This window comes from Lucilia sericata, unplaced genomic scaffold, assembly GCF_015586225.1.
Source record: "Lucilia sericata isolate MDLA Ls3-8-SP2 unplaced genomic scaffold, ASM1558622v1 Contig001828F_arrow, whole genome shotgun sequence".
Classification (NCBI taxonomy): domain Eukaryota; kingdom Metazoa; phylum Arthropoda; class Insecta; order Diptera; family Calliphoridae; genus Lucilia; species Lucilia sericata.
In genome coordinates, this window is record NW_023995725.1 from 33,447 (window position 1) to 48,609 (window position 15,163).

General features: G+C 29.0%; 1 protein-coding gene across 1 annotated transcript in view; it reads left to right on the plus strand.

Moving 5' to 3' along the window:
- LOC119612772 overlaps nucleotides 1-15,163 on the plus strand; it is a 59,525-nt gene that overhangs the window by 25,287 nt on the left and 19,075 nt on the right. Inside the window, exon 3 of the mRNA XM_037968632.1 lies at nucleotides 3,457-3,546. Within this exon, the coding sequence (XP_037824560.1) occupies nucleotides 3,457-3,546 (90 nt within the window). The remainder of the gene's footprint in view (nucleotides 1-3,456; nucleotides 3,547-15,163) is intronic.

The following is a 15,163-nucleotide window of genomic DNA, read 5'->3' on the forward strand; positions in this document are numbered from 1 at the left end:
AAATTTGTAACATAATAATTCTCTCATTCGATTCTATCATTCTCCTATTTGTGTGCCCCTGTAAATGGTTGGCTCCTTCAAAATTGTCAAACTAGATCTGCACAAGATATTAACTTTAGGTTGAATTTGCATTAAAAACAAACAAAAAAAACAAATTCACTAAAGAAAATAAAAGTTTTTCCTTTCTTCTTTATCGTTGTTGTTCACATTTACAACATAAAGAGTAAAATTACGGCTTGAGTAAAAATAAGTTTATGTTCAGTTAAATATTTTGTTATACGATTTTACATATAATTTCATACATTATTGTCTGAAAAGCTCTCGTATTTCCCACACATACACATACTCACTCATTGAAAAAGAAAATGGCAGAAGTAATGAAAACTCTCGTAAAAGAACTAAAAGTAAAACTCTGGAAAAGTACAAATGCATTCGCATAAAATACGAAAAAAAAGAAAAAAACAACGAACAAATGAACAAAATGGAATGAATAAAAAAAGTTGTTGCAAGCAGAAATTTTAAACAATCCCAGCGGTTAGTATTCTTTAGGGAAAAATCTTTAATTTTTCAAAAGTTTGCCAAGTGATATGTAAAAGAAAGTTTTCTTAATGGCGAAAAGTTTGTCATTTGAGTCAATAAGATGAAATAAATTTTCTTTACATTATTAATATTTAATGATATTTAAAGGAAAAGATCAAAAGATCTTAGAGGGGCTGTGTCTCCTACATCTAAAAAACCAGTCACATGACTACATCCAAATGAGTTCTCTTCCATAATTCATAAAATTAAGAAATCACTCTTTTAAACTCTTCCATATTACTTTCTTCTCGTTTATAAATAGAAAACATTTTGTTGTTGAAGTAAAAGTTCTATCTGGTTCTGTGGTTCAACAAGATAAAAATAGACAATAATAAAATTTTCAATAAGTTTCGAATGTTTTATATTAAAATTAGTTTTCTTTTTCTCTAAATAACTAAACATTAAGAATATTCTTTTAGAAATATTTTAAGCGGATTTATGTTGTGGCTAGATTACAGAAAATTGAGTTAAGCTGTTTTTATTTTCAATTAATCTGCAAAACTATTTATTGGTAGAAAACAATTTCTGGGGATTAGTATCAGAAAAGCATTCAATTAGCAATAAAAACTATTGGAAACGAATCGATAAAGATTCTACCTTCAGTAGTTCCCTAGATAAACGATTTTTTTTATTTAATTTATATGGGGGTGGTTCTAAGACCCTCTTGTGAAAGTCAGCCCATTTTTTTCCTAAATATTCAGATGGATGTTAAAAGACTTTGTGTAAAATTTACTAGTACGTCCATTTTTTTATACTAAACTTCCATCAGAAAAATGAGTACTCTAGCTGTTATAGTGTCAAGATATACTAATTTAAGATCTTTTATATGGGAAGTGCCACGCCCACTGTAGGCTGTAGGTTGCTCATTTTGTTCCCATGTATTCATATAGAAGTGAAAGTTGGAAATACATTTCTTGCAGTTTCTAATATAAGAATAAATAAAGAAAAATCGTTTCAGATCTTTGTTTAGCTGTTTATAAAGTTCAAACAAACACACATTTATTTATAGTCTTCACCTTCGTGAGTTGTGTATGAATATTGAAGTGCTTTATTTGAACACCTGCCGGGTTTGTCATATTTCACGGTGGTCTTGTTCACCCACAGCGTGAGCTTTTGTGACGACTCACCCCTTTGTGTATCTTACACGCGAATGACAATTTTTGTACATGTTTCAAGCACTTTGCTCCAGCTATCTAATCTCTGACCATTGCTACCCCGTTGCTTAACTTCTGACATGTAAAAACATCACTTCCGTTTATAACCACACAGATGCGATGGCCTCTGTTAAGTCGGCAACAGCACCTAGAAACGTATTCAGTAGTCCGAAACTCGAAATCATCAAATAAGCCGAGGACTGTTCTGTTTAAACCACAGCCACTCCGTATATCCCGAAGGAACCTCAAACAGACCAGCCAGCACAAAGTCCTGCGGGCAACTGGCCATCAGTAGTACCATATTATATGGTTCTCCGGTTCGATCCCATGTCAAATCATTACAAGGAAAGACCGAGGATACATTTGATCATCATCAGTTTATAGCCCTGGCAGACTTGAGGTGTTGGTAGCACCTTTTTTCCTCGGGATTGCAATCACAGCAAGATGGGATCTTTCATCAAGGTAGCATGCCTCCAGGAGGAGGTTAGAAGGATATAAGTATGTCATTCCATTTGTAATTTGCAATATATACTTTTTTAGATTGTGGAAAATTTATATATACTGGTGAGATAGCGAAGTCGATTAAGTCATGTCCTTCTATATGTCTGCCTGTCAGTCTGTCCATATGTGTGTTGAAATCAATTTTCTGAAGACCCCAGATATCTTCGGGATCCAAATCTTCTATAATTCTGTCAGATATGCTTTCGAGAAGTCCTCTATTTTAAATCAGCAAAATCCGTCCAGACAACCACTGAATTTTTTTCATATAAAGACAATGCTTTGATAAAAAAGCAACAACAACATTGCTTATTGGAAGAAAACGTATGTTTGCATGTGTGTTGGTTTCATTGCTTTGCGTATTTTCTTTATCTTTTTTCGTTTTTGTTGTTTATATTGTTTTGCTATGGCTAGGGTAATGGTAGATTAATAATTTTTAAACAAACTGTGGTGAATGTTATATAAAAATCGGCAAAGGAGAATATAGACTTCGCAATTGTTTCCGCATTTTTTTTTTTTTTTTTTTGTGGAAAAATGGAACTCAATATGTATTAAATAGGAATATTTTAAAATTTTTAATTTCCCTTATTTTCCATGAAATTGTAATTATTACCATTGAATTTAAATTTTATTTCTAAAATAATTAAATATTAGTCACTTTAAAAATTAATTTATCCTATTTTGTCTCATTTTGTTTTCTATCTCTTTCTCTCATTTCATGGTTATGGATTTTCAACACTATTGTATGACGGGGCAAAAAACAATTATAATTGCAATATCATCACCCAACTACAACAATGACTATGTCATCGCCATTCAACAACGTCACGAAATTGTTGTTACATATGAATTTCTAAACATACTCATACATGCAAAAACCTAATACATAATACGTGTGTGTGACATAAACATGTACGCTTGTGTATGTGTGTGTGTGGTTATATGAATTTTCCAAACATAAATTTTGAAATATATTACAATGCTTTTTTATGCAAACTGACACATGGATTATAAATGTTAAACAATCTAACACTACGTAACGCAACAAACGACAATGTCTGACAACTAACATGACTTACTACAAAAATAATGACAACTAAAACAACAAATACTATTACAAATATGAGCGAAAAAAAAAAACAATAAACATTTAAAAACAACTAACATTTTATACTCATAATCTGAATGTGTTTGTATTTATGTGCAAAAATTTTCAACAATACAGGAGTTGAAACATACAGTTGCATAAAAATAGACTATTTTTCTGAAAAAGGATATCAACCAGATCCTCATGATTCAGCATCCGCCATACCATGTAAGTATCATACATTTCATTATTGTTGTTTTTGTTATTATTGCTATTATTTCTAGTCGTTTTAAATAAGTAGTGAATAAGTCTGTTAGTAAACTCGTAAAAACTAGTGCATCTATGTTGAAGCGGAATGTTAAAATCTAGTTAGAGGGTTGCCATGGTGATGTTATTATAGAAATTTAGCATTACTGTTATAAGACTTCTGTTTTTACGATTAGCACTCGTGGAAATTAGAAGTAAGTTCTAAAAAATCAAACAACAAATAGCAGTAAAATATAAGGATTTAACCCTTTGAACTAAATATATTTACATGACAACCTTATTAGAAATAAGTAAAGTGTTCAGATATATTGAAATTATGGTGTTAAGAGAAAAAGAAACAAAAGTAACAAGGTAACAATATTATATTTCAAAAATAGGTCAAATACAAAAACACCGACTTGTTAATAACCCTAAGTTATTAAAAACCCTAAGTTATAAGTTACTTAACATCAAAGAGCAGTACTACTACCAATACCTTAACATAGTTATACCAACTGTAGTGATCTAATTTTAGAAATTCAGTTTTAAGTGTTATTTATGAAAAAGTGTTGCAACAGCACATTGCTTTTAAAACAGATTTATTTGTATGTATGAATAGCAAATATACAATACCTTTAGTCTGCAGAAACTAAATTTCAACAATAATTTTCCATTCACAATTATTAATTTAAATTGCAGACATTAAACAAAGAGCTTACTTAGACTCAATTTAATTTGTTGCTCTTAATTGTTTAATGTGTTAGAAAGAATTTAAAATGTAGTTATTATTTAAAACTTCTTTAAGACTTTTAATAATTCAGTAAGCAATTATTAGAACAATACCTCCAATCATGAAAAATTGAGAGGAAAAACTTAAATCTTTGTAATAATTTTGTTAATATCATTTTAATGAGTTATAAAATCGAATGAAAATACTTAATGTTCATCCTTAAGTACGAAGTAACGTGACCAAATGTTAAGGGAACTGATTGAGATAGAAACAAGTTATCGAAGAAAATATTTAGAAAGACAGGGATTTTCGACTATCTGTCTATTATAAAGACCCCAGATATCTTAGATTTAAGTTATCAAACTTGTAGTTGCGCAAAGGTTTGTTCAACATCCAGTTTGATCAGTTGAAACACTTTGAGTTTTTCCTATTTATTTTACTATTAGAAAAATAAGACATGAACATTAAAATTCTGTCAAAATTGCAATTTTTTTAATATAAAAAATATTATAAATAATTTAATGTAATTTTACTAAAAGCATTTACAACCTCCCTATAAAAATTGTCTTTATTTTTTCACATGATGAAATAAAATTAAAGATTTTTTTATTAAAATTACAATTTTACTACAAATATGAAAACCACATGACGTATAAGTATCAATAATCTTTCTCTTCAATAAATATTAAGTATACGCTGCGTAATATGGCATTATGCATCCTAAAGATATGCAACACTTTTAGCGGTTCGCAAATACTATATTTCCTTAGACGTATAATTAATATTTAGTTTAGAAAATGTCATGCAAAGCTTAACAATAATCCGAGACAACTTCTGAAATTTTCAAAAATACGATTTTATGTGCATGCTTAGGCAAAAATAAATAACAACAACAATATACAACTTCCTATAGTAAATGTGGTTCTTGTACTTAGTTTTCTTTGTTTATAAAAACAAAACGGATCAAGAACAACAAGTTTCGTATAAAGCTGTGTGTTGTTAGAGTTTTGTTAATGCCAAAATCAGAGATGGAAAAAATTTAAAAAAAAAGTTTAAAATTTTTATTTTTATAATTAAAAAAAAAATAAATTTTAAACAAGCAAGAAGTCTATATTCGAATTTGCCAAATCTTATATATCCTTCACCATATTGTGTTTAAAAACAGATTAATTTTATAAAATTCCAATTTTTCCCAACTCTACAACACAAACGCTAAGCGAAACAAAACACATAAAAAAAGAAAATTCACAAAGCAATGAAACCAACACACAGCCAAACATACGTTTTTTCAAATAAGCAATGTTGTTGTTGCTTTTTTATCGAAGCATGCAAACAATTTTCTTTTTTTATGAAATTTTCAGAGGTTGTCCCGAATTTTTGCTAGTATCTCCGTTATTTATGGACAGATTTTGCTTAGTTTTAATAGAAACTTCTTGAAAGTAAAGACAAACAGACAGATAGATGGACATGGTTTAAACGACTCCGCTATCTATAAAGATCAAGAATATATATACCTTATATTGTCGGAAAATTGTAGTGAGGAAACTACAAACGGAATGGCAAACTAAATGGGGTAAAAAGGTAATGCCAGTACCTCTAGTCTGCCGGGACTATAAACTGCTGATGATCCTTTTCATTGGAACGATTTGACATGGGGTAGAACCAGAAAACCACATAATCTGGTACTAGGACTGGCCAGTTGCCCGCAAGACTATGTCCTGGCTGGTCAGTAGGTTGAGGTTACTCTGATCATACTACATTTACTACAGTATGTTCTCTGTGAGTAAGAACAAAGCCCTCGGCTTATTTGGTGGATTCATGTTTCGGACTGCCGAATACTCAACAGAGACTATTCCATCAGCATGGTTGTAAAAGGAAGTGATGTTTTGAATTGTATACAAAAGCTCATCCTGTGGGTGAAAAAGACTAAATTAAAATAAGGTCAACACGGCAGGTATTCTAGTAAAGCTGAAGGCTATAAAAATAGTCCTTCGTACTAAGGTACTTTTTCTTTCTTTAACTAGTTCCTTTTGAGTTTTCTACAGCATGAAAATAAACATGTAAAGTCCGGTGTAAATGAAAACCTAGAAGAGCGGTTATTTTGGATACTTTCTCGTTCTTCATAAAATACTTTTTAAATTTTCTATAATTTTGAACCTAGAAACAAAAAGTTAAAGATTCAGACTCATACGTTAATGATAATCTGTAAGAAAGGAGTTTTGGTACTTTTTCATGTTTTAACCGGTACTTATTCATTTTTATGTAATATTGTACCTAGAAACATATAATCAGGCATATATCCTAATGCAAATAAGATAATCTTTAAGAATGAATTTTTGGTACTTTTCGTATTTCAACTGGTACTTTATGAATCTTTTATAATATAGAACCCAAAAAATGCAAAATTAAGCACATAGCCTACTGATTGAACTAAAATTTATAAAAGGAGAGTTTCATCATTCAAATGGTACTTTTGAATCATACATATACGATCCAGATGGAATGAAAATCTGTTAGAGTAAATATTTTAGAACTTTATCGTTCTCCAATTGGTACTTTTTGTAATATTAAACGAAGAAACATATTATTAAACAAGCAAAGTCCTAATTGAATGAAAATCTATAAATGGGAACATTCTGGTACTTTTTCGTTTTCAAGTTGTGATTACATAAAAAGCCGTTATGACAATTTCCTTCCCTTTTCTTTAAAAAGTTGGTCACAAGACTATATTCAGTCACTTCAATCTACAATTGTTATTCTACTACTATTATTATTGGAAAAATATTTGGTAAAATCTTTAAAAACATTTCTAAACATAACAACTGGATTCATATTTATAATGTATATAATATAATTTATTACATATACTTAGTTTTCTAATAAATCAAATATATAAATTGAAAAATATTGTTTTGTAAGTCTGTTAAAATTTTAGGAAAACACAATAAGTACAATTGAGACTTGTATTGTAGAGCATTAAAACACTTAAAGTGAAACACATGCAAAATAGAACATGATTTCATAATAAAATACAAACATATACTATGAGAGAGATGTGTAGATACATATGTATATGTATTTGTATTAGGGTGATGTTAAGAAAAATTTTAATTAATTTAATTTAAATTTGTTTTGAGTTTGATCAGTTTAATACTTTGAGTTTAGATTTCTGAAATCATTTTATACATTATATTTCAGTCTAAATTATAAACAATATTTTAATAATTTTAGAAATATCATAAAAAAATTTTATTTCATATATAAAACACCTCGACGTATGAGTATCAATAATCGTAGACGTCAATAAATATTAAGTATACGCTGTGGAATATGGATTCATTCATCCTAAAGATATGCAACATTTTTCATGGTTAGCAAATACTTATCACCGCAGACGTATGATTTATATTTAGTTTAGCAACTGTCATATAAAGTATACGTTTAAAAAAAAAAAAAATTAAGAAGTTAAAAATAACAAAAAAATTATTTTTATAAAAAAAAAAAAATTAAACTGTTGAAATAGATTTAAAAAGCTTACTTTAAATTTATATAATTTTATCTTATATTTAAAATTCATCTAATATGCAACGATTTACTTTAATAAAAATTTTCAACTTCGTATTGATGGAGTTCCCCTAATATTTTGCACATCTGTATGTATTATTTAAATTGATACAAATTTAAAATGATAAAATAAATTTTAAAACATTTTAACACAATTTTATCAATTTCGAAATAATTTATACCTAAGGCAAATCAAATTATACAGTACATTGTCTGCAGAATAAAAAACACAAAAACTACAAACTATGAATTTATGCTGAGTAGACCTTAAGGCAAAATAAATACTAAAGTTAAAATGCTGTTGAATTAAATTAAAATAGAAAAAATGCAGTAGACTATAAACTATTATTGATTTTTTTAATTTTCAATATACGGTATATAAGAAGCAAAAGAAAACTTTTTTAATTGCTATTTAAATAACCACTCAATACTATCTTAAAAAAGCTACTAAATACAAATTTTCAAATATTGCAGTAATTTTTCCTAAGAATCGATTTACATGCAGAATTATTACTTATCATACGCCACATATAACTATTTATTTTATATTAATCATACGTGTTAAGTGCCTAATAAAAGTGGTTGCGTATAATAAATAAATCTTTAAAAATTTATATGTTTATGCTTTATAAATATAAGCACACACTTCATCATTTTCCACCTTTCCACGACTAAGAATAAAAAACAACTTAAAATTACTTCAATAGCAAAAAGACAATTTTCAGTATTGACCCATTACACCATTAAAAAAATGAAGACAACAAATTTAAATCAACAGGAAATAAATCTTCTATTAAGTCTTAAAATAAAGCTTTTTTACTAAATGAAGTAAAATATAGAGCTAAATGTAAAAAAAACACAAAAGAATGACCCAAAATAATGCAACTTTAATACGTTGTTATAAATGAAAATTAAGTTTATAGTAAAAGCAAACGGAAACAAGAAACTGAGAAAAAGAACAATACACTCAAAATGCTTGTTACTTATTCAACCATTAAAAAGCCATCAATTGCTTGTCGAAATGTTTTCAGCATTTTCTATGTGTAATGTCATCTATAGTTAGGGAAATTTAATTAAAAGCTAACTAACTAAAATTCTGCCTGATCACGTGATTTATACGCATTTTCCGATATTATGAAAGAGTTCCTTGGAGTCACGTTTTGCTTCTCAAATAACTACCTTATAATCACCAAGCAGACCCAGTAATGATAAGGCGAATACTTTTCCTAGGTTATGAATCTCCGATGTTGCTCGTTATTTGTAGGGGATATCTGACCATGGCAATTGAAACGTTCTACAGTAGTTAGTAGTTAGTTAGTTAGTTAGTTAGTTAGTTAGTTAGTTAGTTAGTTAGTAGTTAGTTAGTTAGTTAGTTAGTAGTTAGTTAGTTAGTTAGTTAGTTAGTTAGTTAGTTAGTTAGTTAGTTAGTTAGTTAGTTAGTTAGTTAGTTAGTTAGTTAGTTAGTTAGTTAGTTAGTTAGTTAGTTAGTTAGTTAGTTAGTAGTTAGTTAGTTAGTAGTTAGTTAGTTAGTTAGTTAGTTAGTTAGTTAGTTAGGTAGTTAGTTAGTTAGTTAGTTAGTTAGTTAGTTAGTTAGTTAGTTAGTTAGTTAGTAGTTAGTTAGTTAGTTAGTTAGTTAGTTAGTTAGTTAGTTAGTTAGTTAGTTAGTTAGTTAGTTAGTTAGTTAGTTAGTAGTTAGTTAGTTAGTTAGTTAGTTAGTTAGTTAGTTAGTTAGTTAGTTAGTTAGTTAGTTAGTTAGTAGTTAGTTAGTTAGTTAGTTAGTTAGTTAGTTAGTTAGTTAGTTAGTTAGTTAGTTAGTTAGTTAGTTAGTTAGTAGTAGTTAGTTAGTTAGTTAGTTAGTTAGTTAGTTAGTTAGTTAGTTAGTTAGTTAGTTAGTTAGTTAGTTAGTTAGTTAGTTAGTTAGTTAGTTAGTTAGTTAGTTAGTTAGTTAGTTAGTTAGTTAGTTAGTTAGTTAGTTAGTTAGTTAGTTAGTTAGTTAGTTAGTTAGTTAGTTAGTTAGTTAGTTAGTTAGTTAGTTAGGTTAGTTAGTTAGTTAGTTAGTTAGTTAGTTAGTTAGTTAGTTAGTTAGTTAGTTAGTAGTTAGTTAGTTAGTTAGTTAGTTAGTTAGTTAGTAGTTAGTTAGTTAGTTAGTTAGTTAGTAGTTAGTTAGTTAGTTAGTTAGTTAGTTAGTTAGTTAGTTAGTTAGTAGTTAGTTAGTTAGTTAGTTAGTTAGTTAGTTAGTTAGTTAGTTAGTTAGTTAGTTAGTTAGTTAGTTAGTTAGTTAGTTAGTTAGTTAGTTAGTTAGTTAGTTAGTTAGTTAGTTAGTTTAGTTAGTTAGTTAGTTAGTTAGTTAGTTAGTTAGTTAGTTAGTTAGTTAGTTAGTTAGTAGTTAGTTAGTTAGTTAGTTAGTTAGTTAGTTAGTTAGTTAGTTAGTTGTTTAGTTAGTTAGTTATTTAGTTAGTTAGTTAGTAGTTCGATAGTTGTTAGTAGTTAGTAGTTAGTTAGTAGTAGTGAGTTAGTTAGTTAGTTAGTTAGTTAGTTAGGTAGTTAGTTAGTTAGTTAGTAGTTAGTTAGTAGTAGTTTAGTTAGTTAGTTAGTTCGTTAGTTAGGTTAGTTAGTTAGTTAGTTAGTTAGTTAGTTTTAGTTAGTTTTAGTAGTTAGTTAGTTAGTTAGTTTAGTTAGTTGTTCGTTGTTAGTTAGTTGACATCCTTAAGGTGTGCTTCTTGGTATATTCAACTACATCTGCCTTACCTAGGCGTATGATTAAAACTTATCTAGGTAATTCCATATAAAGAATACGTACAGAATTTACATAGCTAGGTAAAATATTTTGGAAAATTTATATATATTCATATGAAATCCCTATAATACCCTAATTTCTATTTAACATTTCTAAACGACCTTAATACAATTTCCTTGACTTTAACATAAAATTGTCACTTGACTTGCTCTTCTTTCCGTGCTGTTAGTTATTTCTTATTTTTATTAAAACTACATATATATTTCACTTTCATTCCTCTGTTTTACTTCTATTCTTTTCTTCCTCTTTGTACTCCAATTGCTTGCATTTCCGCTTAAATTTGGAAGTTTTGAATTTATTGCTACAGATGAAATGAATCAAATGCTTTTACCTCTACTACTTTTGTTCTTTTCATGCCGTCCTTTTTTGGGTAATTCTTTTGTTATACATATTTCAGCTTGTTGCATTCAATTTATTGTTGCAATTTTTTTTTTTAACTACTAATAGTAGTAGTAATTGTAGTTGGTTAAATTTAACACAATGTTCATTCACTTAATTCCTTTCACCCGAACACAGCGACATTTTTATTGAGTTCAGGTAATTCCGGTCGATCACCATGTACAATACAATTTGTATATTTATGTATGTTGGCAATATAAAGGAAGTATTTTTCTTTTTATATAGAGCCAGCAAGGAATTGTTAGCTGTCCAATCATAGAGTGGTACTTAATACATGTATAACTTCCTGTCGGTAAATATTTAAAGCCATTTCCTCCATACAAGTGCCTAGTGTATGTATTTAAATTCTGTAAAATACAATTTAAACATTAACAGTTGGCTGTTAAATACTTTTAATTACCTTAAATTGTTTTATATGCTGTTTTTAATAGCTGCAATTTTTATTGAATTATACAGCTTGTAGTGTTATCATGTGCATATAATTCAATTAAATTACCTCATAATAATAGCACAATAATTAAAAGATAAATAACGAGTTAATAATAATTTGATTACATTAAATAATCATAAACGCGGCTATATCTTTATTTAAGTAAAACCAACAACAACCAACAGCAAAATAAAGCAATAATAAAAATCCGTGCGCAGTGATATTTGTGGTTTATATTTAAGCCCTTCTCCATATAACATAAATGAAGCATGCAACTTGCAGCATGTGCAAACAGGCAAGCAGCGAAAAAAAAACATGCTCCCATTAACTTATTTTAAATGCTGTGAAAATTGTCATGTGTGCTGTAGTATAGTGCTGCAACTAATCCTCCATAAAAATCATATAAAATGCACTCAAATGCTTATTTACACACTATCATATAAATTCATTTAAAAATTCAATATCAAACTTTACGCAAACATAAACGACTACGTTGAAAAAAAAACAGCATAATTGAATTTAAATATTGTTTGGCGCAAAATACATTTATAACTATAACAATAATAATAACAAAATATGCAGAAAATTTTCAAATATATTGCAAACGAGAAAAAACTATGTAAAAGATAACAAAAGAAGAAAACAAGCATCTATAATAATAAAAATAATTTATTTACATGCTATAAAATGTTCACTAAAAGCAATAGGGAAAAACATTTTCTTCAGTAAAAACTACAGAAGTACAAACGAATAAATCTAAAGGTTTTTTGTCTTTGTATTTGTTGGTAAAAATGGAATTCATGTCATTGTTCATGTAACGATGACTATTGCGCACAGCTGTCATAAATCAGATATCAGCATAAAAATGCATGATTATAAAAGGAGTCTGACAAAAAAATAAGCAGAAAAACAAAAAGTAAGAACTAGGGAATATATATTTAAAAGGTATATAAGCAAAGGGAGAATTCTCCATTTTTGTAATTTTGAAGTAATATCTGAAGTATTTAAGAAAAAGTTCTTGGTGAAAAAATTGTTTTTGGTATAACTCTTCTTGATATACTCTGATATTTATATACTCCTTATTAGATTTTTAAACTAGTATTAGTCGAGTTTATATTCGAGTTTATAGTACTATATTAAGTTCAAAATCGAGTCTGTTGTGGATTTTATTGTCGAGTTTATAGTCGCGTCTACAGTCTATAAGTCCGAACTCGAACCTATAGTCGAGTCTATAGTGGAGCCTATAGTCGAGACTTTAGTCAAGTCTATAGTCGAGTCTATAGTCAAGTCTATAGTCGAGTCTATAGCCGAGTCAATAGTCGAGTCTATAGTCGAGTCAATAGTCTAGTCTATAGTCTAGTCTATAGTCGAGTCTATAGTCGAGTCTATAGTTGAGTCACTAGTTGAGTCTATAGTCGAGTCTATAGTCGAGTCTATATTCGGGTCTATAGTCGAGTCTATAGTCGAGTCTATAGTCGAGTCTATAGTAGCGTTTATAGTCGAGACTTTAGTCGAGTCTGTATTCGGTGGAATCTTTATATGAAGTCCATAAGTCGAATTTATAGTCGAGTCTATAGTCCAGTCTGTAATCGGTCGAGTCTATAGTAGAGTCTGTAATTGGTTAAATCTTTATACGAAGTCCATAAGTCGAATTTATAGGTCGAGTCTATAAACGAATCTATACAGGAGTCTATAGTCGAGTCTTTACTCCAGTCTGTAGTCGATCGAGTCTATATACGAATCTATACAGGAGTCTATAGTCGAGTCTTTATTCGAGTTTATAGTCGATTCTATAGTCGAGTCTATGGTCGAGTCTATAGTCAAGTCTATAGTCGAGTCTATAGTCGAGTCTATAGCTGAGTCTATAGTCGAGTCTATAGCTGAGTCTATAGTCGAGTCTATAATCGAGTATATAATCGAGGGTATAGTCGAGTCTATATTCCAGTTTGTAGTCGGTCGAGTCTATATACGAATCTATAGAGGATTCTATTGTAGAGTCTATAGTCGAATCTATAGTCTATAGTCGAATCTAAAGTCTATAGTCGAATCTATAGTAGAGTCTGTAGTCGAGTCTATATATGAATCTTTGTATAGACGAGTCTTTAGTCGAATCTATAGTTGAGTCTATAGTCGAATCTATAGTAGAGTCTGTAGTCGGGTCTATAGTCGAATCTATAGTCGAGTTGATAGTCGGTCTGTAGTCGGTCGAGTCTATATAGATTCTATACGCGAGTCTATTTTAGACCCTACAGTCGAGTTTATAGTCAAGTCTATATACGAATCAATACACGAGTCTATTGTAGAGTCTATAGTTTAGTCTTTAGTCGAATCTATAGTCGAGTCTATAATCGAGTGTATATTCGAGTCTATAGTCGAGTATATAATCGAGTCTATAATCGAATATAGTGCAGTTTATAGTCGGGTCTACAGTCGAAGTATAGTCGAGTCTCTATTCCAGTCTGGAGTTGATCGAGTCTATATACGAATCTATACTGGATTGTATTGTAGAGTCTTTAGTCGAATCGAGACTTTTGTTGAGTCTATAGTCAAGTCTATAGTCGAGTCTACAATGAATTCTATAGTCGAGTCAATAGTCGAGTCTATAGTCGGTCGAATCTATATACGAGCCTGTTGTAGAGTCTATAGTAGAGTTTATAGTCGAGTCTTTATACGAATCTATTGTTAAGTCTATAGTCGAGTCTATAGTCAAGTCTATAGTGAATTTTATAATCTAGTCTATAGATGAGTAATATAGAGGATTCTATACATTATTCTGTAATCGAGTTTATAATTTATAATTGTTTCTTTGACGGAGCCTATGGAAGAGTTTATAGCAGCAACTTTTATCTCCAGATTTTAAGCATTGACTATTATGGAAGACGAGTTTTGGCTAATCACTAGCATTTAATAAATGTGTATAACAAAATTAACATTATTGAGCGAGTACATGGAAAAATGGAGTTTGCTGCTTTTACTACTATACCCCTTATTTATTGTAAGAGTTAGCAAAATAGCAAAAACCAATAATACTTATTAAAAACTAAAAACTGACTCATACTTATGGGTTAAAAATGAATTCAATGTACTTTATATTTTCATATGGATACTTTTGTAATAACTTTTTCAAATTTCAAGTATTGCTATTATGTATCTATAATGTTTTTTGCTGACATCTAATTCAATCAATAAAAATTATTTATTTTCTAAGTAGCAAAAGAATTCAAAACCTAACAACCAAAAAAAAAAAAAATTACAACGAATGAATAAAGGAAGTGCAACTATTCATGCATGTATGTACTTAAAGAAATGGTAACAATGTTAAATATACATAAATAAGATAGGAACTCCATACATGAACTATTTGATATACATACATAACTCCGATATATAAAGAAAACCTTGAATTTGGTTTTATTTGCTTTCGGTTCTAACAATAAGTAGTAGTAAAGTAATCACATTTGGAAGCAATTGATTTATCTAGTTCCCCGACATCAGAATAAATTGTTTCACCTTCCTACGTTATGATAGGCAATATTAATAAATATCTAATAACTTTCAACATGCGTGTTAGCTATTGAACTATCTGCCTGAAAATTCATTCGTTATTTTGTTTTATCCTCTATTAATGTCTTAAGAATTAGTGAATAACAACCAAATGAAATACTCTTAGAATTTTTGT